Source organism: Xylocopa sonorina, chromosome 3 (genome assembly GCF_050948175.1).
Source record: "Xylocopa sonorina isolate GNS202 chromosome 3, iyXylSono1_principal, whole genome shotgun sequence".
Taxonomy (NCBI): domain Eukaryota; kingdom Metazoa; phylum Arthropoda; class Insecta; order Hymenoptera; family Apidae; genus Xylocopa; species Xylocopa sonorina.
This window is the reverse complement of record NC_135195.1, coordinates 7664614-7690555: the sequence shown is the minus strand read 5'-3', so window position 1 is coordinate 7690555 and position 25942 is coordinate 7664614. Positions and strand designations below refer to the sequence as shown.

Here is a 25942-nt window from a genome sequence, read left to right as displayed (position 1 = left end):
GTAGTCGTCCCAGCGTGTGGGGGAATAATATCGCTGGATTTGCCAGATCTTCTTCAAAAATGATCGTACGAACGAGCACGTAGAATTTATTTGAATACCTTTAATAATTCGCGCGCGAAGATTAGAGTTGAGCGATCTGCTCGTTGGAGATCGTCTTGGCTCGTCCAATAATTGGTCGAATCGCGATGCTCGGCTGGGTAGAATGAATCTCAAGTTCGAGCGCTTCGCGTGGAATCGATTAAACGGAAATTTCCGGCCGGCCGATCTTTCGCCAGGAGAAAAGTTTCATTCGATCGACACAATAGTTCCATTACCAGGCAGTTCTGCAACGGGTTTTCGCTGATTTAACCCCATTTGCATTGGGAAATGGCGGCCAGTCGGCTCACGCGGTACACGCCCTATAATGGGCGTAAGTGTGAACTATTTTGCACGCGTTCCATAAATCCGTGGAAGATTCAATTTCCGGCGGCAGATCGTGCCTTCGCGGTCGAACTCGTTACCGATTCAACCGCCCACCGTTGTCCAGTACGAGCGAAGAATTGATCGCGCGACAATGGACCGCGAATTTACTTGATTTCGTCGATACATTTAGGAGGATGCAACAAAGATGTCGGAATGTTAATATTCGGTCATAAATGAAATCACTTCATTATCTCTGGTAGAAATAATTCGAAACGCATCGAAGAAAATGTATGCGTCTGCACCGCGCAATATCAATGAGAATTACTATTCTATTGACTTTTCGAGAGTGTGCAATACAATTGCGAGCAAGTCGATTATAACGCTATTCGCCGCATTAATGCAAATCGTCGAACGATAAACCACAGATAGACTCATTTCCAGTTAAATAGCCGCGCCACGCGTTTGTATTAGCGGAGGCGAGTGGATGTGAAGTTGTTACAACTTTTTGCATATATTTCATGTACATTCAAAGTTTCATAGACTCAATTTCTCGCGTTGGACTCATTATATTTGGATAGACTGTCTTTTCGATGTCCTCCGCGTAATAAGAGTTTTCTGCGGGATCGAATGCTCGTTTCGTCATCGTTCATGGCCCAGTCAGCTCGAAGTTATCGATGGAAATTAGAATAATCGTTGCGTCGCGCGATCGTAGATATTCATTTCCTTCGGTGGCGGTATTTTCGCTTGGTACACGCGAAACGTCGATATCTAATACGATACGCGGCGACATAAATATCTGGGCGAAAATCGAGCCCGTATTTTACGGAAACATCGCGCGTCGAACGAGCAGCCAGTATCGATGCCTGCGACTAACGGAACAACGACATCGCGACTCTATTTTCATAAAACACCCCGAACGCACGAACCTGTCACGCGTTCCTCCTACCATTTTTTTTTTTTTTTTTTCGACACACCACGGTTCACACAAATGGTACAACAGGCTCTTTCGTATCATATCTCTGTACGTATTTACGACTTCATTTTTACAATCGAACCAGGCGGAACTCGAGCTGATCTGGCCCGCTATCTGCACGTCTCCCGAATTTAGTGCAAATTTTATCTGCGCAGAGACCGAATGATTGACTCCCGTGGAAGTGACGTATGGATGTGAATCGTGAGTGGCTCGGTTTTATCGAATGATTTTTTACGCTTCTGAAAATGGGACAACACGAATTCTTTCGTGTTATCCGAATCTAAACGGTATTTACTAAAGATAAAAGGATTACTTAAATAAGGTTCGCATTACGCGCTCTCTAAGACTCGTTCGCTAATAGGTTTGTTTAATCAAACTTGTCTGCTGCATTCAAACCCACAACTTCGTCTTTATTGGAGAATACGATCGAGCCACTGAAATTCATGGACTACACGAACTTCGACTATTCAAACGATGTACACCATTGGACTACAATCGTAGATATTCCTGAAAATTATTCAAGTTCACTAATCTCGATGCAATTCCTACATCTTCGAATATCTTTCACGAAATTCTCTCTTCTACTTTCTCTCGCAATAAGGACCGTTCGTCGCGATTACCAGCGCTTCTACCACTTGTACAGACTCGCCAGAGACTCGATAAGCAGCCGATAATTAATTGTCGCATGGCAATGCACCGAGCTCAATTAGAACTCGTACTAGTTTCACGCCAGTAAATTATAACTTTGACGCGCGGTCACGTAACGTTTGTAGTGTGGCGAATTGATTCAACTTCGCGCACTGTTTTGGTCGAGGCGTCGTGGCGAACGGAAGTGGTCGAATGTTGACGATGATAAGCTACGTGCCCCTAAGGCGTCGATTAGGCTTGCGTCGCACGCGTAGAGATCAGTCTGCGGTCGTTCGAGAAGGAAGCAGGACGTATACTGCGTAAGAAAACCGCGTTTGGCCCCTTTTCTATAATATTTCTTCAAAGAATACTATCAGTTTTCAAAAGTGGCATTGTGAATTCAGTGATCAGTGAAGTGATTCAGTTCATCGTCAAGTAACGATGAAACGTCGACAAAATATCGATAATATAATATATAGTATCAACTGTACGGGGAAAGTAGAAACCAATAATAAGGTGGATTCGAGGGACGCTTCCCATCTGGTGAAACAATTTGAGACACAATGGTACGAGAGTTTTCCTGGCCCTGCGATGGTTTCTTGAAAACTGCTATTTTCGTTTCGTTTCGAGTTGCTGATTCAGCTTCGACAACTCGATAGCGAATGGAATTACTGATATTGTGCTACGTTCGAAATTACCGTATGGACGTCGTGAGTTTTACGTGTAACCTCTTCTAAACAACAGTGATTAGCAAGGATATGAATAATAGCCCGATGAACGAAACATCGTACACACCTATTATGCGAAAGGTATTTGTCAATTAATTATTTCACACGTACGCATTAGTATTTTACAATAACATCAAACAATTTTCGTCTGTCTCAACGCCGTCGAACTCTCTCGAACTTTCCAAATCCGCCCCGCTCCAAACCACTATAAACTGGATTTCGAGGCACGCATCGAGTCTCGTGTTAAAGGCCAGCCGCGAAATTCGCCCCGGCGTGGTGAAAAATCAATTTCGCGAGCAACACGAGATGCGGCGTCGCGTGGTTGGCGTGAAAAAATGACCGAAGTCGATCGCGACCGGTCGGAGATTGATGGATTTTATCCTGGTGCCCGCGAACGCCGCTGGAGAACGCGACAAAAGTTTCTCATTGGATATTTGCGTTCGCTGTCAGCGTGGCGACGCTTTCCCCTGGCTTCCGTCGAAAACAAAAAACAAACAAAAGGAGAGAAAGGGAGAGGAAAAAAGTGTAACGCAGGAAACGCGAAAGGAAGAGGTTACAGCGCGAGGGGATTTCGTTTCTCGACAAGACAAAGAGTCCATCGCGGTTATGATTCACGCGAAATTGATGAACGGTGAACGATCGTGGTCGCATGTGGCGCATTTAACTGGCGCTGTGCAGAGTGCTAGAAATTACGACAGAGTTAGGGTTGCTCGTGCGAGTCTTCGTTTCGTTCACGAATTTTCCGTTTTTTTTCGAGAACAAAGCGCGACGCTATCCCAGAGTTGTTTATGGATCTGGTTTTGCGTTGAATATGGATTCGACTGAGGGAAATTGAAATTGCTTACATTACTGTGCTCCAAAAAATTGTTTGCGCGATATATATATGAATTTCAATAACAATCTAAGCAACGCTGTACAACGTTATAAAAATACTAGACTAAACCACGTACCATCTGTTGCGACCAAACGATACAATTTAGATGACCCGTTTTACGCAGACGTACAACCCTTGTTTTCCATAAAACAGAGGACCCCGTGCACCGCAAAACTATTAACAATTAATATTCCGAACATCGCTGGAAGCTCTCGAACGGCAGGGGCAGCGGCGAATTTTCATCCCCGCCGGAAATTCCGGCAGAACCGCTTAACCCAACAAACGGCGCGGCCGCTTCCTTCGATACACCGACCTCCTTTAGAGAAACAATCCTCTTCGCTGCGCGGAATCGCCCGGCAAACCAATTAAGAGTCTTCTGTTTCTGTTCGAGCAGCCCTCGGCCAGGTAATGCTCTACGTGGACGGTATGAATGGGGTGATGGAACACGGTCAGACGGTTCAGTGGTTGTACACGTTGATAGCCAGCCGTTTCCGGCTGGTGGTGAAGACCGCGCTGAAGCTGTTGCTGGTGTTCGTCGAGTACGTCGAGACGAACAGCCTGCTGCTGGTCAGGGCGGTCAGGTCGGTCGATACGTCCAGGGGCATGATACCGTGGACGAACGTGATGAAGCTGCTGAAGGATTACGACGCGGCCGACACGGAGCTGCTGATCTACGCGACGACCTTGGTCAACAAATGCTTGAACGGTATACCGGACCAGGACACTTATTACGACCAGGTGGACTGTTTGGAGGAGCAGGGGATCGAGGGCATCATCCAGAGGTACATGTCGAAGCAAGGCACGGATCTAGATCTGCTTAGACAGTTCCAGATCTACGAGGCCGTGCTGCACCACGAAGACGGGAACGATAGGGGCTCGCCTATTCGTCAGCTGGATGACAACATCAGGTATGCGGAGATTCTATGGAAATCAAGGTTCTTTATATAGATTTTTGCGCGAGAAACACGGCTTAATTCGATGTACGTAGCCATAGTAGTAGTATATCTATCGGATTAGTCAGACGAAATCGGTCTCGCGAACGCCTGTTTGGATTACTGCCTAATCAACGTCCCATCGCAATAAATCCCGACTTCAATTTATTCGCACAGGTCCCTCCAACAAGCTGATCGTTATAAATCTCATAATTCTCATCCCGGTCGAGCCTCCCAGCTGTTAGTTATTAAGTAAGAATAGTAGCGTCCTCTGCAAGCACGGGCAAGTAGTACAAACCAATGACTGAGCAATTAACTCGCGAAAAATAGACCCTCCACGCTCGTTTCACCGTGCACAAGTTGAAATTTGTAACAGCAGCTGATCGTTGGATACGGATAGTTGACCGAGGAACGTTTACCTTCCGCAGGAAGACGCTGCGAAACCGGAAGTCCCTGGTGGATTCGCACGAGCGGCGAAAATCCCGGCGACACTCGACGGGCACGTCTCCATTGTCGATGTCCTTGAACGCGCGCCTAAGTCCACGGCTCAACCACTCGTTGGGTCTAAGCTCCCTGAATAACACGCTAAACTCGAGTTTACCCGACGACGACGACGAGTCGAGCAGCTCGCAGAGTTCGCAGGGTCACCTCGGCGAGGTTCAACTTAACGGCAGCTACAAGGAGAACAAAGGTAGGATACCATCGTTTCTTCTTTTTACACAATTCTCGACTTCCCTTCGCTGATCCGGGTGGCGCGTAAATAAATCTCTATCGACTCTAATTGTACGGTTACAAGTCTCGAATTCAAAGTCTCCGTTTAATAATTTTCGAATGGAAAGTTCCTGATCGCTCGAGAACGGTCTACGCTGCATCATTTTTCTCCGTCGAGGCGGATTTTCACTTTCGTTCGCAGTGTACACAGGCGAGGGCACGCGGGTGTACTCGATGGCGCGCGTACGTCGCAGATCCGCTCGTTAACGATTCGACCGCGCGATGAATACGAACTTCGACGCCCACGAGCGGCGATTTCCGCGTTAACGGATCGTCCCTCTCCCGGGAGAGAGAGAGAGAGAGAGAGAGACCTTGCGGTTTTCAGTTCCCCAGTGCGTTTCGTTGCGGATGCAGCACGCGGCGTGTACGCGACCCGGGCGAAAACCGTAGTCCCGCGCGAAAGGGGGCCGTGATTGAGCACGTTTGGTCCCGTCGCGGAAAACGTCCGTCGAAGTATAGACGGGACGTGAAACCTGGTTCGTCGGAAACGAGATGTTGACGCGATTGTAACAGGGTGGTTGGGCGGTTTCGTTTCGATCCTACTGTCAGTCGTTCCGCGTGCACGTTCATCGCTGCTTCGGGATATGCTCTTATGGTTCTTTCGTACATACGTTGCGTGTATTGGAAAACAGTTTTACGTTGTTCTCGACACTTCACAGAATTTTCCTTTAGCTTGGGAGTTTCACACTTTGCGCGGTTTTCCTCATATTTTTTAAGATAGTTTGATCGATCGTTACGATTAATTCGATCGACTTTTAGTTGACTTTTAGTAGAGGATATTTGTTCTATATGAACGCAACGATGCATAAATTCGAATGAAGCCAATTTTCCTGAATAGATTTATGCGATGATCGTATCTTCCCGATTTATACTTGAGAACGTGGGTATATAAAACAGGATTCGACCAAGGTATTAGATCGTTCGGTTCTGTCTGGAATTTTTTTATGGATTAGAAAAGTAGTATCGAGTGTAGAAAGCCTGTAGTAAAAGTACCATTGTCTTTATGCTATTGTATAATCCACGTTGCGTTGGACGTTTTTATTATTACGCCGCTGATGAGGTACGTAAACGTCAAGATAAAAGTGCTTAACTAATATTTACGATACTACGGGCCGGTGGAGATTTTATGGGTTTCAATTCCGTTATGGTAGGATGAATACGGCGTATAGTGCCTCCACTTGTTCAACATTCAATGGAAGTGTGTTATAAGTGTTTGTACCCGTTGTTGGTTCCATTGCCACGCTCTGCGGCGAAGATACCAATCTTCGAGACAATGCCGGGGGAGGACACCCGGCAAAGATTGATAGCATTGAACTAATCTAATCAGTCGGGTAGATCCCGACATTTCTCTATTTATAACATTACGTCGAAGCTCAGAATTTTACAGGTTAAATGTTGCCATATATCTTGACGAGGAAACGCTCCTATCGTGGCATAACGCGAGTGGTTACGCGATCGTGCAACGTGGACTTTTGCAGCGAACACTCGAAATTAAAGAGTAACCTGAAATTTATAAATACGCAGCACACGCTATGATAATAGTAAATCAATCGAGAACACTTTTCGAATCCCATAGGACGCTTCGATTTACATAAAATTGTCGCGAGACGTATCGAAACGTAGATTTTCTATCGAAAGGGGTGGAATCGCTATGGCGTACGAGTACCTCGTCATATAGAATTTCCACGACAATTCTACTACAGCATGCAAAGTTATCAGTAGCTAAACCCAACGATTCGAAGAGGAAAAATAGAAATGTTCGATGGCAGATTTGCATATGCGGTTGTCTGATAATAAAATGCATGGAATAATCGAAGATGCACCGTTGAGCGTCGGCGTCGATCGCGGGGTGGACGAAATAATAATTGATACACGGCGGGTTTTTGGCGGGACGCGAAGGAATGACACGCGTGACGAGCGGAATTTATTGTGACTGTCGTCGGGGGACGGCCCCGATTCGTATCGGTGGCCGATAAATCAAAATGAAAGTTTCGGGGCGACCCGAGCGGGAACGATCGCGCGATAAACGGTCAGTGTCGCGGCGGCTGGTAAATAGTAAATTATAGTTGGACGCGGAAAATGATCGGGCGGGCGTGTGTATCGGCTGTGAACGGGGCCAGGATAGCAGTGATTTATTGCGGGTTTCAGTGGACGTTGGCGTGACACCGGCGTTAAGACGTCGAAGGGAACGAGCCGAGAGGCAGAGGAGCTTTATCAGGGAGCAGCAAGAGGCCACGGCGAATATGCGAGCATCCGTTGTACCCTCGGACGACCAGGAAAGTCAGTAATTGATTATTGCTATTATTCTTTCGATATTCTTTCGATATTCTTAGAAGGAACGTAGCGAGAATTGATAGTTCATAGCAGTTGACAAACAATTTAATGATAGTTTCAATATGATCGTTTATATAAATATAGTACAGTTTCTATTTCTCCAAGTGGATGGTAGCTAACTAGAATTTGAAGAGAAGGTATAAAAATAGGAACGTAGAACGTAGGTGAAGCGGGATAGAAATTATTCTGCGTATAAAAGTACACGTTACAATGTGAGGTCAAGGTTGTAAAGCTTGGTGCACCAGCAGGAAGTAATCGATGCACCCAATTTATGAGTGGTACGCTGGGCTGCAACGCGGCTTTGAACACTGCATATTGGTCAGTGTTACAGCAGTCAGTTACGTGAAATGATGTAAGAAGTAATTTAAAGAGAATGCATATTAATTAGTTTTAATATGCCAAGTCAAGCTTTAAATTTCAAGTAAAGTTTTAAATTTCAATGTTTCACAATCACCAAAATTTAAAGGTATTAAAGAAACGAGTACCATAAAATTATACGAGATTTGATCAATGGTTTAAAAAGTTATGCGTCCTCCACTTTGCAGAAAACAATAGAGACAGCCAGGTTGTAAACATGTTCTTTGTATCGTTTTAACTTGTCGGAAACCCGTGTTTCGAGTCGCGTACCAGCATCGTAGCTTCTAAAGACATTTGTGTACAGTTTGCATGGACTGTTTGAAGTTTCTCTCGACTAGTTCCTCGGTCGGTAGTTCGAGGATCAGTTTCTGTTTGCATTTTTAAGGAATCTTCGTTAAACATACGCTATCCATTCTCTCTCAGACCTTGCAAACCTTGGCTCGCTACTGTCTTTCAGTAAAACGTTGCGAATTACACGGTAACAAACGCTTAAATTCAAACGTTCAAACTAAAATGGTTCGCCTCAAAATTAGTCTTTACCCATGTTTACTGGGTACTTTTACCACTTAAAATCGGTTCTGACGTAGTTAATAAAATTTATCGAAGCGATAGAACTTATCTGAAAATCCAGACGCTACTTTTCAACGTCGCTGTTATGCAATGAATTGCTAGTAGCGCGCGAGGATGTAATGGCTTGATTAATAACGACGAAACAAACGGATCTCCCGTTGGTGAAGGTCCCTACGCGACGAACGGGGTGCGTTACATGAACGGCACGTCGTACGAAAGGAACGCGGACTCGCCGTCGAATAAGTTGTCCAGGACGAACAGCAGGAAGGACTTGACGCCCCTGATGAATGCCGCGAACAAGCTCGACTCCGAGGAGAAGAAACCGTGGTATGGCAAGAGCCCGGACGAGGGTGTCGAGTGCGACGAGGGTAATCACACCGACGAGGATGAGGATCGTCGAGTGGTTCTACAACTGAAGAGGGAAGGAACCGTCAAGGATCTCACACAAAAGCTGGCCGCTCAAAATCTTATACCGAGCAGCCCGGTCGAGGAGAAGGTTTCCAGGTAATTTCACCGTGCAAAGCGTAGAGGTGATTAAAGCCCGCTAAAAAAAATCACTGCTCCCAATGTTTCACCCTTATATCAATCGAGATCGTTCAACTTGCCTCTCTTACTACATTCTCATTATATTTTCGTTTTAGAATTTACGTAGAACCCTAAAGATTAATTACATTCTCTTCCTTCGCCTCCAGGATAGGAGACATGAGCGGTCTGATCTCGAAGGCGAAGGAGGGACTGGCCAAGTCGAAGTCGAAGGCGGACGTGCTGAAGTCCCCGACCGGGGACAACCTGCCCAAACTGCAGGAGGCGAAGAAGTCCGAGAACGAACTGCACTGGGAGGAGCTGGTGAAGAAACTGAAGCGACCGCTGGCCCTCTGCGACCTGGACTTCACCGATCTGAATTCCGACGACGAAGTCGACGTCCTCGGCCCCGTGAACGTGACCAACGGCATTCCACCACCACCGCCGCCGATGGTACCAACCGCTGGCGGTATTCGAGCACCACCGCCACCACCGTTGGGCGCGAGGCTGCCGCCGCCGGTCCCGCAAGCGCCGCCGCCGTTGTTCGGCGTGAATCTCAAGTCGCAGAGGTCGACGACCGTGGTCGACATCGGGAACGCGCCCAAGAGCCCGCCAACGACCTTCACGAAGAAGAGCAAGAAGACGGTGAAGCTGTTCTGGAAGGAGGTCAGGGATGATCCCATCATACTGTCGAGACTCGACAAAAACAAGATGATATGGGACGAGCTGTCCCCGGTACCTGTTGACACGCAGAAGCTCGAGCACCTGTTCGAGAGCCGCGCCAAGGATCTCATCACGAAGGTGAGCAGCTCTCGTTCTTCTCAAGCTTCCGCCGTCGCTCTTTTCTGGGGGAGAGCTTGTTTTCTCTTTTGGGTCTGGGGATGGTTGGACTGGGTCTTCTCGTCAGGGGGATTTTCGGTGGCGTACAGATGGCACGTTTTGGTGGGTGTCGGGGTGGTTCTCGTGGACGTCTCGTGGGCTTCCCATAGGCTGGACGTGTAAGAGGTCTTCCTGAGTATTTCGTGCCGCGAAAATGTTAATTTCGAAGCGTAGAAGTAGACACGAAAGGGGGTACGAATTTAAGAGAATCTTTGTTGTTTTAATTAGAATAGATTGCGATAGATATAGCTTTTTGTATAGAACATTCCGTACGTAAGAACCATATTTCTGCATTTCGCCTTGTATATACTTCGCCTTTTGTATGTATGAAACAATTAAGTACGTCACTTTTGTTGGTTAATACTAAACAAAACAAGGCTTCACCACGGCGTAACTGGAATAACATTATAAAAATGCCACGTGTTCCCTGATCGAATCAGACTATCATTCGCGTCGGAGACACGCTCGCGTCGAAAAACCCGCAGAAAAAGGAGAATCTCGGCGCCACTTCGCGGTAAGCGGTTTTCGCCAGAGCAAAGAGACTGAGAGAACCCTTTTAAACCTTTCAACCGTTCACGATCGAAACCCATGCTCGTTGCCCACCCTCCCCCGCTGGCAACAAAAAATAATTGAATTTCCATCGAGCTTCAGAACTTCATCACTTTCGCCCCGGTATCTCCTGTGCAGTTTAGCTTTCGACGAAAAACCGTTGCAACGCCCCCCGTGCCCCTCGAAACGCCGCGGTATCAGGACAGGAAGTTTAATTATCGCGCGAGAATTCAACGGAAAAAGCGTCACCGATGCCCCGGCGTCCCATGAATCTTGCCGTTTCTTCGTTTCGCTACGGCCTCAGCCTTGACAACGCGGCGAACGTTATTCATTTCTCGCCGACCCGATCCCTGAAACGCGCTACGCAAAGGGAGAATGCACGTGCGGGGGTGGCCACCCCACGCTCGCTTGTCTCTGCCGCGAGAAGCTTTTCATCGTGCGGAAATTCCGCAACCAGCCTATCCACAATGCAGAATGCACAAAGCTACGTAGCTGGTTAACGTGCGTCGAGCTGAATCGGCCGCGCTTAAAGGGGATCGATCCGATTTACGCGACGAGGTCAGGGGGATCGTTGCTGTCGAGCGTCCTGGATTTTCATTGAAAGGTTTTTTCAGAAGTTTTTCTTCGACTCGGAGAATCGATAATCGAAAGGAATCGAAGTTTCTGATTTATTTATTGTACACGTGGAAGTCGAGGATTTAGTATACCTATTTACTTAGTGGGTGAAGGAACAAGAAACTTGGATATTTATGGTTGAATCCATTTCGTCGTTGACTTATGTGGTGAACCTTATCTGCTTCAAGATAGCCTTCAAATATATTTCGAAACCGTATATCAAACCTATGGATATGGATTTCGAAAAAGAGTTTCCTTCATTAAATCTTTTCTAAGGCTAAAATCTGGCCGACGAACTACCCTCGTAACGTATATCAAGCACTCATTGGTATGAGAAGCATCATCGCACGCAAAAATACATGTTCCCACGAAGGATCTCTCTGCAATCCATACGACTCATCGCTCTAATTAGCAAACATTTGCTGAAATTTCCGCGCAGCCGTTATCCAATCGCGCGAAACTTTTCTCCCCGTGTCCACGCGCGCAGCAGTAATTATTATCTCGTTAGCTCGTAGTCGAGAGGATTCTTCTGCCCATTTTCGGTCGTAGTTCCTCCCGAGATATTTTTGAATAAAGGGATACCAGCCCCGTAGTCGGGCGTTAAACACACCGCTGGACCGTTTCGCTCGGAATAGAGTGCTGCAAATTGGATTAAATACACAACCGCTCCTGGTTTTTTCCCTAGCGCGCGTCTACGACGATAACGGAAGAAATTAGAGGCTCGACGGACTGGACTAGGTTCCACTGGCTTTGCCGTTTGTTCTTTCTGTTGAACCTTAAAATCACAGGGCACCGTTCGAACGCTTTAATTCGTTCGTCGACGCAGTTGCGCCTTAAAGGGTTGTTTGAGCGCTTCTAGAACTGATTGGTTACTTCGAAACGAAATATGCTGTCAATTACTTAACAAGTATCGCAATGAATATTGCTGTTAAAGAAAATGAAATTGTCAATTTTCGATGGTTTCTGTTTAATTCATAGGCGATGATCGAATATATCTTCTTACTCTATTCATACTTGCACCCTAATCTACGACTGTAACATTCGCTAGAGCCGAAGGGAACAGTGGCTCCTAGCATCCGCGATACCAATTCCGTCGGAGCCGAGGGTTACACGGCCCAACCCCGTTTAACAATCGCGCGCAGAGATAACGCGCGGAGGGAACGCGCGTCGACTTCTCCGGATGCCTTTGACACGGATTACGCGTTTAATCCGACGCCGTTTGCAACAGGGTTACTCTCCGCCGCTCCCTTAAACCGCTTTACCTTAAACGGCTTTATTTTCGATCGCGCACAGAGAGCGGAGGAACGGAACGCGGAGTTTAGGGTGCCGGTCGTTTGTCGCCGCGTCGCGTCTCGATCTCTACCGGGGGCTTTTGTGTTTCGCCGGGTGAAAGGGGAGAAAAACGTTCGCCAAAGCTTTAAGAGGATAAAAATCCCGTTGCTCGTTTTACTTCCACCTCCGCCATCGCCATCCCCCTCCCCCTTTCGCTCGCCGTTTCGCCGCGTTTCGTTTCTTTTTGATTTCCCGACTTTTTAACGTAGATTGGTGAAATATCCTCGACACGTTCGGTGATTGCAATCCGCTCTCGCATTGAATCTCTGCCGCGAGTTCAGACTTGACGTTGGTCGAGAAACGGATCAGTGATTACGAAGAATTATTGCAGTTTTACCAACTTAATCCAAAGGCAAATGAATGATTTTTCTGATGTTTTAAAGTGATAAACTACCAAGATCTCAACTTGATCTTGAAAACGCTTTAGCGGTGACTCTTTATGATCGCTTCTCTGGTGTAGAAATAACGTTTCGATGATATTTATTGTCATTCATAAACATCTCGCGTGGCGTTGATTCACGGCGAAAAATGCGGCAGTTTACCGAAGAAGCCAGCGTTTAAAAATAAAGCCAGCGTGTTCCTGGCAATTTATTTTTCGTTATGAAAAACCGACTTCTCGTCGGGTCTTGCGTTATCGAATTTCATTGAATAAATTTCGCCGAACGGAACAGAAATGGCCGAGCGTATTTTCCTATTTCACCTCTTCGCAAATCCTTCCGCGGGTATTCGACTCGCAAGCAGAAGCGTGTCGGTTAAATTTCTCGACGAATGGAGGGCGGTGGAAAAGCGTGCCCGTGAAATCGGTAATATCTCGTATAAAATTATTATTCCTTATCCGAGAGGCGAGTAATGGCTTATGGAACTCGTATTTCCACGTGGTTGCGTCGGATTCCTATTCCTCCGCTCGTTCTATTTAATTTTTCATTCTACCACGTTCGGTGAATTAACAATATAAAAGAAGAGGAGGAGAAATGAAAAGCGAGACAAGTCTTTCCCTCTCGACAAGAGAAGAGAGGAAAGTACAAAAATTGCAACAACTCTGTACATTTTTCAAAATCAATTATTATTTGTCGTCGAGGATGAAGGGAATGTTGCTCGAAGCACCCTCGGCTGTCGTAGAGGGAAGAATTTTCTTTGCAGCGTCGTGGATAAACATTAACTTTCGTCTCGACCGTGGATTCTCATTTAAATCATCTTAAAGTAACGACAAGGAAACTGAATCGTTCTTCCATGTATTAAAAATACGGAGGTCTTTGGCGTATATTTTCCTTCGCGTTTCTCCGTTTTATTCTCGTTACGGTTTTCTGCGTTCCCTACTTTCGACCACAGTTTTTTAATTCAAGTAATTGCATTTGATACACTCGCTACAATCTTCGTTTAAGAACATGCAAAGAGAAACCTCCTTTTCTGTTTACTATTAAAGGTACAGCAAAATATCAGGTCGAGGTATAACGAAATATAAAATCGGGAGAGATTTAATTCGTAATATTTTCAGAAATTTCTTATCTTCTTTTCCATTCAAGTTTCACGTTGGCAGAAGCCAACTACCTTGAATGAAATTTTTATATATTTTTACAATTTTCAATACCGTTGGATAACAACAGCGGAACGCGTTCTCCCTCGACGAGCTGGACGATCACCTGAAAATTGTTCGCAGCGATCACCGCAAAATTCCACGCGACCGATCCGACTGGCTCTAATTACTCGGCTTAATTACATGTCAACGTGATCGACTCGAGCTGTTCGCGTTCCACGTTCCGAATCGTGTCGCGAGGCAACGCAGCCTGCATCTTCCACGTTCGATTTCCGCCCTCCGCGCCGCGCTTCTTTCATCGCGTTCACCACGCGCGCGCCCGTTTCCTTTCGCCCGCTCCGACTCCTTTGAACTTTTACATCCACCTCGCGGAGTCCGGCAATAATTAGTGCCGAGTAAAGAGTCCGTTGAGACTTCCGTCAGCGCGCGGCTCGAGGAAGAAAACTTAAAAGAGGAGATGTGAATCGGGGAAAAATTGTGGCCCCCTGAGAGCCTCAGTCTGAGAGCTTGGACGGGGGTAGGAGAAAGATGAAGTGCAGGAAGTGGTTCACTGAGTCTGTTGTTTCTTTCTCCCCTTTTTCAAAATGATTTAATGAAGCTCGATGGAGAGACCTGGTTATTGGTTGGTTGCGAGTTTTTTAGGTATTGTTGATTAACCCCTTTTAAGATTATTATACCTTAATCTGTCAGAACGTTTTTATATACTTTTTTAATATTCAATTTGTTGTCAATATGGAAACAATTGAAGAAATGATAGAGATGGTAGCGGAATTTAAGGTTCGAATGAAACTTTTGGCGAATAAAACTGTCGGTTCTGGATTCGAACGTAATGGCGCGTATGCGTAGGTGCAGCCCCGAAAGGATTAAATATAATAGCAAGAATTATTGTCCAGAATTATAATTTAATGTTTGAGTTACAAACGTGAGATTATTCCAACGATATCTCCGTGACATAGAAAGGTATAGCTTTGAAAATTAGTAGCAATATTCGAGGCTGAGTTCTATTTCCATGCTAGATCGTACGTATCATAGACGCGCGCTTACCATGAGTGATTTCACGAGACGATCATGCATACGATTGCGATCATAGTATAATATTACGAGCGCCGTTAATGAAATAACTTTTAACAATAACCAGTTATAAATTAACTGTATCAGTAACAGTTATGAAACCCCATGATAATATTATCGCGAGTAATGGTGGTAGTAATAATCATAATAATAAAAATAATTATGATAATAACAATAATAATAATAATATGGCGAATAGTGGTTGGGTGGTGGTGATGGTGGTTTAATGCAACACGACTAATCTTTTCTTGTATTATTTGCAATATTCTTGGTGCTCGCACGAAAAATGAACGAAATGGCATGCTGGAATTTTACAGGAGGTGAGTCCTAATTTCTTAACTTCACTTAACGTCGTTTTTCGTTAACTCAAGCTTTCGCTTTTGCACGTCATTCCAATTATTTTTTATTCTTTCTTTCTCTCTCTCTCTCTCTCTTTCTCTGTCTCTTTATTTATCTCTTATTTGAATTTTCGCTTGGTACTAATGAGCGAGAAACGTAAGCACATTTGTCCGTTAATCATCATCGAATCACCGGAATAAAACGTTCCTCGCCCGAGTACGGTGGCACTTTAATCACATTACGTGGGATCTGTTGATTGTTAATTGGTTATCTCTGTAAAGGTATTTCGAATGATTAATCTCGTTGCAGTAGCCGGTTGGGTCGCTTAGCCTCTACTAATTATAACGCTCTTTTCGATTTTCCTTCCCACCCCCTCTCTGCTTTTCCCCTGCTTTTGTTTATCCTTCCGCATCATTTGCAAAGGCGCCGTAAAACGGTAGCCTCTCCACCCTGAAAAGCCCCACGGTATTTACTTTGAACTCGTTCTACTAATTTCATTTCCGCTGACAGCGTGCGTTATTTTTGTTTTCATATACCGCCGATTGATCCGCGGGAAAGAGCAAACACGTTATTCATCGCATCCTCCCCCATCTATATCTGCAGTTCCATTTCCAACTTTTCTTGCCGGGCAAATATTTGACCTGCACTTGGTCGTTAATACATAGAATTTCAGCAGGCAACCGCCTCGTTTCGTTTCGTATTTTGTTTCTTTTTTCTTCTTTCTTTTTTTTTTTTTTCTCTCGCTCCCTTTATTTTTCTCTGTGTTTCGATTTTTACGAGCCACTCGTGCACGGTTTTGCTCGATTGAGTTCCACGATTTTGAGTTTGGTCAGCCACGGGGATAAAGCGTCTTTCGCGTTGCCCGGTACGGCCATTGTTTAAGACGCATCGTTTGATTAACCGATCGCTCGTTTACCGTCGAACAGAAGCAGCAAGAGATGAACAAGAACAAGGAGATCATCGTGTTGGACCATAAGCGATCGAACGCCATCAATATCGGGATGACCAAGTTGCCACCGCCAAGATCGATTAAGACCGCGATCTTGAAAATGGATGCGACCATCATGAACAGGGAAGGTATCGAGGTAAGATCCCGTGCTTTTTTCAGATTCTTTCGCTTCTCATTTTAGTACGACACATTTACTACTATATAGCGTCTTCTATGATTCACCAAATAGTTCGATATTTCTACTTATTCGTTTAGTACAGTGGCAGACAAAAAATGTCGTAATTAACATGTCCATTTTATTCACTTGATACTACAAACTTTCTTTCTCTCGTCATTGTACATTAATAGTTATTTTGAATATACAGATACTGTTAAATTTCGATGACAAATTTAGATACGAGCGAATCCGATACGGCTCGATTAAGTTCGTCACGAGCTTGAATTAAACCGATCTGAACGGATGCAAACTGAGCTAACTCAACCTAAATCACTTCAATTCGACGTGATCAATTCGATGTAAAGCTATTAACTTGACTTACTGTCATTTGACAAGACTAGTCTTTGTTGTTCAAACAGTATCTGCATACCTTTATACACGAATTTAGTCGAGCTTTCTGTATCCGATCTAACGGCTAATCGCGAATCTACCGATGAAGGAGCACTTAGACGATAAAGCACGGATGCAGGAGGATCTGCTATAATTGATTGTCTACGTGATGAACGTAATCATATTTATATATGTTCTTAATCGTACTTTCTCCAAGTCGAAGAAACTCAGACGTTTTCCCACTGCTTTCTTGATTTCTCCCCCGGTATGATGTATTTCGTCACGATCCCGATTTCGTTGGACATTCCCATGTAAAGTGTGTTTACGACGATCTTTGGTTCACGGTCGACCCAGCCGATTCAGTTGAAACACACGTTGTTACGCTCTGTTCTCCATCGATTTTTCTGATTTCTCTAATTTCGGATTCGTTTCTCTTCTTCGTTCGTTCCCTTTCCCTGTTCTCCCCGGGCCTGTTCGCGACAGAAACTACTGACGATGCTGCCAACCGAGGAGGAGAGGTCCAGGATACAAGAGGCGCAGGCCGCCAATCCTGACCTACCTTTGGGATCGGCCGAGCAGTTTCTTCTAACTTTGGCCTCCATCTCGGAGTTGCCAGCCAGGCTGAAACTTTGGGCGTTCAAGCTGGACTTTGAGAATTCGGAGAAGGTGAGTTACCCGCGACCCTGTACAGGGCGCGTGCGTTTATCTCTGGCCACGCGGCTCGTTGGCTCGTGAAACTGCGGATCTCCTCTTTGAAATTTCGCGGAGCAGCGTCTCGAATCCGTTTTATCGTTTGTCCGACTCGTGACACGCCGTGGGACAGTTCTAACTATTTTTTAAAAACGCGAAACACGCGTGGAGTGTAAAATATTTGAAGACGTTTCGCGAGAAGAAGAAAAAACTGTCGTTTAGCATCGTTATACGCAGGCGCGATAAACATTGCAGGACGTTTAATTCTTGAGCATCGCCGCGTACAGACGTGCCAAACGTTGAACGTCTCATATTTCTGTCACATCCGATATTCCTGGCTTCTGCCTGGCAGTAAATACGTTTCGCGGTGAAAGAGGATGCATGACGTCCCGAATGCAAATTCTATTAAGCGTCGCGGAATACGAATGCGCGTAATAGCGTGCGAATTGGCCCGTTATTTCTCACGAATCTCGTCTCGAATTCCGCGGAGATAGTCGCGGGACCGCGGCGAGGAAAAACGCGTGGTATGCGGGGAAGGAAGTCGCGGGGAACGTTCCCCGCATAATCGCGCGATTTCTTCGCTGGGAACACGGCGAATTCCGATACACGATCGTGCCGCGTCGAACGTGTGCGCCGCTTCCTTGGAAAATCGCCGGCTGTCTCGAGACAGCTTGACCGCGCCGGAACTGGAATTTTCTATTAAATCGACACTATTACTCCGTACTTCTTTCTTGTTTTTGTTTTCTTTTTTTTTGTTGATCATATATATTTCATCAAATCACTTTCTCATTTAATTATTATCCACAATTATTTTCGCGTTTTTCATATCGAATTACGCGTCAAGCATTCTCCTTTCGCCCGTGTCTTCGCACCACTCTCTGCATCTCTATCTCAGCCACCCCAAATTTTCCTTCGTACAAATTTAACGAGCTACTTCCTATCGGAAACGGGATGCGAAGTAGTCGCACGCGTTGCTCTCGCGTGGCGAGGAGGTAAAAAAAAAAAAGAAGGGAAACGAGAATGTTACAATTGGACGGAACCGCGAGAATGGGACAAGCCAGACGAGTAGAACGAGCCAGACGGCGTGCCAGAAAACTCTCGCGGGCTCGAAAGAAATAATCGCGGACCACCTTTGTGACTTCAGGAAATTGCGGACCCTTTGATGGATCTGAAGCAGGGAATGGAGACCCTGCGAGTGAATAAAACGTTCCGCGGGATTCTGAGCACGCTCCTTTCGATCGGGATATTCCTCAACGGAAATGAGGTGGGTATTGAATGCCAGCCAAATGATATCCGCTTAATCCGTCAGTCGGTGCCGCTCGTTCGCACGGAATCGATATCCATCAGCGTCGATAATTTTCGTGTAACCGTTGCCCGATGATTCGGAAAAACGGACGAACCACACCTCTCGGCACGGACCCTTTCATTGGACCGCTGCCACGCTTTTGAATGTACCGTACGACGCCATTGGCCGATCGCTTTCGTCCGATACCCGTGGTTCACGCGCAAGAGAGCGACAATTCATTTTAATTACGCAGTCGACCCAATTATCGCTAGCTTCGCGATTAAAGTAGAATAGCTTCTGAATTTCAGATCGAAATAGAAATAGATTATGGTTAAATATGAAATTTCTTAGCAAAATTCTAATTACGAGGTAAAACACTTTAAAATTCAAATTACTCCTACGACGGTCAAATACCAAGCACTGTTCGATGATAAAAAAAAAGAAATGATTTAAATTGTGCAGAGTCGACGCTTCTAGCCACTGGAACGAGAGCTGCACGATCGCCTTCGTACCCGGGCGCGCGATACGAACCTTAGAAATGGCGCGCTCGCACGAACATTCGTGTCTGATGGCCCGCGATTCGAATTCAACGCTGGACGCTTCCTTTTCGTTTCGTCATCGTCCGTTTCCGCTCGAATATATTAACAGCCGCGTTTCTTTGAGAACCTCGCGGGTAATCACTTCTTATCAGCACGCGGTCCGTTTTTTACCTACCCTGTTTCTTCTTTTTTCGCACTACGAGCTGGTTTATCGAAGTTGTCGCGTGGTCGAGCTGAAGAATTACGAGCGGAATGGAATTCGTTCGCGACGATTTAGCAACCGACGTTGTTCAAATATGACTTTAATCGCGCCAATGCCGTAATTTCGACTGGCTGAAAATAGGTAAAGAATGTTGCGCCAAAGTGGAGTATTCGCGAAGCTGTTTCTTGCTCGAGCGAATTTATTTGTCGTCACGGTACGCTCCGGAAGCGGTGGCGACTTCTCCGAATTTTACGACCAGTCAGAAACTACTTCGCAAATCCGGGAATTCTCCGTCAACTTCGAAATGAATAAGTCAGAGGCGTTCGCATTGATTATATAATCGCGCTTTGATTCGCGAAGCGAAAAATCGTAAATTAATAATCCCCCTTCCTCCCCAGCAGACCTTCAGCCAACGCGAGCGTCGGTTCGGATTTCAATTTTTCAGCGAGCACTCTTTCTTTCCGCTTAATTAAATAAATCAGTCCACTGTAAATTATCGAGCGATCTAAATGTATAATTACCCTTTCCTGGTCTTGCTTCTCTATTCTTGGAACCGGAGGTTGAAGTCTTATATTACATTAACGTGTACGAAGAAGTAGAATAGAAAGAAAAATGATGAAGAAGACAAGAAAATGGAGGAAAGGCGGTTCGAAAGGATGCGACCAACGGGATGGATTCAAGCGTGCCATCTTCGTCGCGTTGGAGAACCGCGGACGAGATCGATTCCGGGTTTTCATGGCAATCACGTTACACGCGATAGTGGCCAGAAGCGTCGAGCGGAAAGGCTGAGCTTTTGGGGGAAGGTGGAAGTTAACCGGGGCTCGCGGATATCCTGGCGTCGCGTACCGCTGAAAACGGTCGCCGCTGCCTTTTTTTTTTCCAGGTGAAGGGCTTTCAGCTGGAATACCTCGCCAAAGTACCTGAAGTGAAGGATACGGTCCACAAGCACTCGCTGCTTCATCATCTTTGCCACATGGTGATGGAGAAGTTCCCGGATTCCACGGATCTCTATTCGGAGGTGAGGAAGCGGCTTACTCGCGCGTCGCAGGAGTCGGATAAAACTTTGGTCTCATCTAGCGCGAGATAGAGAGACGGGGAGCGAATAATCGGGGTCGCATTTGCGAAATCGCGGATAGGAAGTTCGTATCGCCGCCTCCTATCCCCCGCGAGAAGTTCGTTCTTCGTCTTCGGAGACTATCACGAATACTGGTCCCGTGAAATCGTGTCGTCGCCGTGGTACTCGTTGGTTCTTGGTTTAATTGCGGTGCGCGTGACACTCGTCGCGAGTGATTATCAATTGATCTTTGTTGTTGCTTCGTTCGATTCAAATTTACGCGTCGTTGCTGCTCGTGTGCTGTTTGAGCAATGAAAACGTTGAAATTATTCAAACTAGCAACAAGCAGTCTGAAATATTGACTTGTACTACTTAGAATTAGAATAGAGATCGATGGAGCGTAGAATAACGTTAATCCGTGTGCTTGTCAGTTAGTCGGATCAGTCAAAGGTTAAGAAAAGTATTAACTTGTATCTGTAAAATAGATTCACCGCGACGTATACCAAAGCATTGATTCATGCTACTTAAAACAGAGATTAGTAGTTCAGAGCAGTGTTATGATTGTACAGAATTGAAATTTTTATTCGCGATATTTTATTGTTTTTATGAAAATCATAGCGTGTATTGAACGTAACGAGAGTAATCGCGGGGCACTGGTATTAGTCTCGCGCGTATCAATGTTGAACTGCAATCGAAAAAGCTCTGAGTGTTCTTCAGATCGGCGCTGTGACGAGAGCCTCGAAGATCGATTTCGACGAACTGGCGGCGAATATAGGCAAGCTGGAGAGCGAGTGCAAGGCGTCCTGGGATCACCTGAAGCTTATCGCGAAGCACGACGGTTCCACGATGATGAAAGTCAAGTAAGCATCAATGCTGGAATCGCGTACCGACGCGCGCGATTTAGCTCCGCAACGCGGAAGCCACGTCCCGCGAAGTTTCGTCCCGCGGAACTCCCAATGATCCGGGGTTACGTTCTAATAAACTCGCGACAGACTTTTTGTCCCGCGGCGAAACTGGCGTCGCTCCAAATGGCACCGCCATTAATTACGGAAAACGTATTTCTTCCTTCCATGCTGCCGCTTCCCGCTCATCCCCTTTAACCGTCCCTCCTATCCTCCTGCCCCTCTTTTTCTTATTTTATTTCACCTTATCCCGTTTCTACTTCGCGGTGGATTTTCGTTCCCTTTATCTGTTCATCCCCCACCCTGGGTGAACTTGTCCTTATCTAAGTCGGCTATAGCCGGCAACCTTCCCTTCCTCTCTCTCTCCTTTTTTCATTTTCTTCATCTTTAAATTAAGGTTATTAACTTCACCGTCCCGCTGGTGAGGAATAGAGTAGGCGGAAATGAAACGAGGCTCGGCTATGCAGACGGATATTTTATACAGGGACCTAATCTATGCAGCGCTGTTTATTCGAGAGAAATCTAAGGATCATAGCGAATCCTGGAAGCGAGAAACTGGAATATATTTCGTATCAACTCGCCGTTCTTTTCTCTAGGTTCTAAGCAACCAAAAATCTGCTCTTCCAAAATCATAACGCGAAACTCCTCGCCAAGTTCCCCGAGTTTATAGAAATGTGAATTTATCAGAAACACCTCGAACAGATTCCATCGGTTCCCACAGTTTCTCGGTTAAGCAACGTTCATAATTCAGCAGACACTTACTAATCAACCTGCTCTTCGCAGCAACAACAGTTATAGAGGTGAAATGGAAGTTTGTTGCGAACGCGGTGTACGGACCTCAGCCTTTATTCGGAACCGTAATACACGGCGCGATTGCGACTCGCGGTTGGAAGGCAGGTGTTTAATCGTGTTTACTGTCGGCCGTCAGCGCGAACAATGCTCGCCCGTCTACGAGCCGGGGAATCTTCGTGGTTAATTGCAACGGCGGCGGAGGAACGTGGAGGAAAGTGCAGCGGCGGGCGCGTTAAGTAGCAATAGGTGGCGAGCAACGCCTCATATCCTGTCGCGGTTGATGCACACCGTTGCTCGGCCGCGTGTATACACCGCGGGGATATTTCGTTCAACGGTGAAACCGTCTGGTTAACCGGTTGGCAAGGCGCGCGTTAATTAAAGGTAACGGGACAGCCTAAATGTCCGCCTGGGTTAATTCGTTTTTACCCGAAACTCGTTCCGACGTGCGAGCTAATGAAAATGCCTCGCGTAAAAAATGATCGACAGTGATTGCCTTCGCTCGTACCTCGATTTTCATCGAACCCTTTTCGCGAAATTAAACGCGCGCGCGCGCGCGCCGTGAAAGATTTGCGACACTCCTGAGGCGACGGTGGAAACGATAGGATTAACTAGAATTTTTCTATCTTGTCGAGAATAAGCGACGTTCGATACGATCGACGACGAACGAAGCGTCGACGTGATCCCAGCCTCTGTCCGTAGAATTATATCGCCAGCGATCGTAAAACAAGTTCGCGTGGTATTAATTCCCGACTCCTCGCTGCTCTTCTGTCGAAGCAGAATGTCAGACTTCCTGGCGGACTGCGCGGAGAGGATAATCGTGCTGGGCATCGTGCACAGGCGGATCATAAATCGATTCCACAAATTCATCCTCTGGCTGGGTATACCGTTGCACAGGGTGCAGGACACAAAGCCGAACGAGTTCTGCCGTATCGTGTCCGAGTTCGCACTCGAGTACAGAACCACCCGCGAGCGGGTGATACAGCAGCTGGAGAAAAAAGCCAATCACCGCGAACGAAATAAGACCAGAGGAAAGATGATCACAGAGGTGAGTTACGCGAGACCTGGCTCTACCAATCCGAGCTGCTATTCGCTCGTGACACTCGGAGTGTCCGTTTCCTGCGGTTTAAATGAATGCTCTCTCGTCTCTAATCGATCAGTCGTGTTAACATTCGACGCGTTCCTCGCGCTCTCGAGAGAAATACAAAAAGCTATTTACCGAAATGCCATTGGAAATATTGATCACGCTAATACGTTGAAACTCGCGCGTAAAGAATCGCTATTCCATACGATTGTAGAAAAGAAATTGTCGCGAACGAACGAACACGTTACTCGCGACCTTAACAATTTCCTTTTGACGAGAACGATGGTCGCTGCGAATCTTTGAGAAGGGGCGGACCACTTCTCTCATCAAATACAGTTATCGGAGCGTGAACGGCATTATGGCGCGGCTCGCCGACGAGGAATGAATTGCTTTTTCGCCGCTGGCAGGAATCAATTCCTTTTCTTGTCTACCGTTGCGTTAATATCCCGGTTGTCTCTGTTTCCATTTCTGCCGCGATGCCGTCGAACGCGCGGCGGCACGCACCGCTGGCAGCCCTCCTCCCTCGACCGCCGCAGAACACGCGAATCCGATGTCTCCTTTGATCGTCGTTACAGGTTGGCAAATTCAGGACGAAAGAGGATCGAGCGGACGCGGAGCTCAGGCAACTGCTAGGAAGCGATATCTCCGACGTCGAGAGTATTCACGGTACCCTGCCGTGGAGGAGACAGAGGAAAGACGGTGAGTTTTCAATCTACTCCTGCTCGCCCTGCCTCCCTTTCTTCTTCCCGCGCTCGTTTCCTCGTTTCCTTCGAACGGACTAACTTGTGTTCTCCGAGTATCTTACTTTTTGCTTGGCACACTCGGTACTTCCTGGCTTCTTCCACTGCCTCTCCAACCCTCCCACCCTCCTCTCGCGATGTTTGTGATCTTTAATCACACTGAACGACGAAAGCTGAATAAAAGCCTTTGTCGGGGGCGAATTGTTCGGACGAATGTCCTCAACTTCGTTCCCGTGGTACATCGTTGATAAAGAGCGGAGCGAGTCGCCGTGTCACTTGCGTGAAGTTTCTGCGAAATTTTCAGCAGACAAGGAACACGACTACCCTTTACACGTAAAGTCTGACGATATTCAAAAGTTTTGTTAACAAGAATCAGCTCGAGAATTTGTGAAATATTGTCTCATCGGTGATTACAATAGAGTCGTTCGTAAGTGGTTCATAAAATAGAAACATAAAAATGTAATAGAGATGATAAAGTGAAACGCACCAGTTCGATTTGTAGAGAAGCCCCGGCAATTTCCGGCGTTAAAACGTTCGACAAAGATAATCGTGTGTCCCGAAGCGCGAGCTGTCTGCGAGGATCGTTTTCAGGTAGCACATTTGCAATGTAAATCCAACCTGCACTCCGCGTCGCTCATTGATCGAGACGTCCTAATATCCTGTCGCCAGCAAGTTTCATATTTCTACGTTACGCGATGTCTGGCTCCGCGAAACCGTGGAATACAGAACGAGGCAATAAACCGCAATAGTACCGTAGTTCGTTGTACATGATCGAAGAACAAGGACAGCTACAACGTACCCGTACATTTCGCTTTTTTTTTTCTCCATTTGGTTATTTCATCCGATCACGTGAATCACATGGAATTCTAGTTTGCGTGTGCCGTGTGGTATTGAAATTGGTAGCTTATAATGTCGCAGAAAATTGTTACGGGTTCGATGACGATGGCGTTGGAGAACGACAGGTGTGCCTGAAGAAAATAGAAATGTACTTTTTGCGAATTAAAATTTCTCTGTATTCGTAAAATCCAATGGAGAAAGAGTAAACAATAGATGCTTGTTGAGTAGGTCCTTTGCACCCTGTTGTCCTTATAAAAAAAGCGCATCGAAGTTCCACCCGCGTTCTTAACGGTCGGAAATATAACGCGTCACCTTAAAAGGTTGGCTCTGTGGCGCAGATAAGAACAAAGTGCGAGAATTTCTCCTCGTTTCCGTAATGCTCTAGCCGGTGGCGGCGCGAGAGATAAATGCCCTCCTTAAGCAAACACTCTCCGGGCAAGATTCGTGGATAGCGTCGGCTCGTTTGACGGTGTTACCGGGAAATGAAAAGTAACGGCATCGAGATTTCGAGGACGCGGCCATCGGCACCCTCCGCGTTGGCTGAGACGCGGTAATCGTGTCTCAAAGATAATCCTGCGCGAATAGCGTTCGCTGTTTCCCTCGGTCTCGTACAATGTTTTCTCCCGGCTCTTGTTTCTGTCCTATATTTTTTCTTATCCTCTCTTTCTGAAGATTTTTTGGCCAGAAGAAGCTCTTGCTGGAGCTTTTTTTATGGCGCCTCGTTAAGAGCTTTGTAATGTTGCTTTCGAGAAGTTGTAAATGCACGCGTCTTTCTATTTATTGATATACGCTACTTGAAATGAATATGCTAGTATTTAACGTTCATGCATTTTCGTTGTACAGTATATATTTTCTGCAAAACGTAAAAATCTGAGGCGTGTTTTTTTCACAACTGTTTCGAGCGTAAAACATTCT

At 46.1% G+C, this 25942-nt stretch overlaps 2 protein-coding genes across 5 annotated transcripts in view; one reads left to right on the top strand and one right to left on the bottom strand.

Annotated features, from left to right (window-relative positions):
- LOC143422093 (RISC-loading complex subunit TARBP2) overlaps positions 1-25942 on the bottom strand; it is a 373185-nt gene that overhangs the window by 214706 nt on the left and 132537 nt on the right. The gene's annotated exons all lie outside the window — the stretch shown is intronic.
- Positions 1-25942, top strand: part of Fhos (Formin homology 2 domain containing) — a 187527-nt gene that overhangs the window by 145120 nt on the left and 16465 nt on the right. For 2 of the 4 annotated variants that reach the window (XM_076892438.1, XM_076892439.1), the window contains 12 exons: positions 3999-4512; positions 4965-5227; positions 7456-7587; positions 8736-9072; positions 9261-9892; positions 16334-16494; positions 17389-17571; positions 18740-18859; positions 20505-20639; positions 21393-21535; positions 23144-23414; positions 24026-24149. In XM_076892438.1, the coding sequence (XP_076748553.1) occupies positions 3999-4512; positions 4965-5227; positions 7456-7587; positions 8736-9072; positions 9261-9892; positions 16334-16494; positions 17389-17571; positions 18740-18859; positions 20505-20639; positions 21393-21535; positions 23144-23414; positions 24026-24149 (3015 nt within the window). The remainder of the gene's footprint in view (positions 1-3998; positions 4513-4964; positions 5228-7455; positions 7588-8735; positions 9073-9260; positions 9893-16333; positions 16495-17388; positions 17572-18739; positions 18860-20504; positions 20640-21392; positions 21536-23143; positions 23415-24025; positions 24150-25942) is intronic. The other 2 variants (XM_076892440.1, XM_076892442.1) reach the window with 1 other exon arrangement.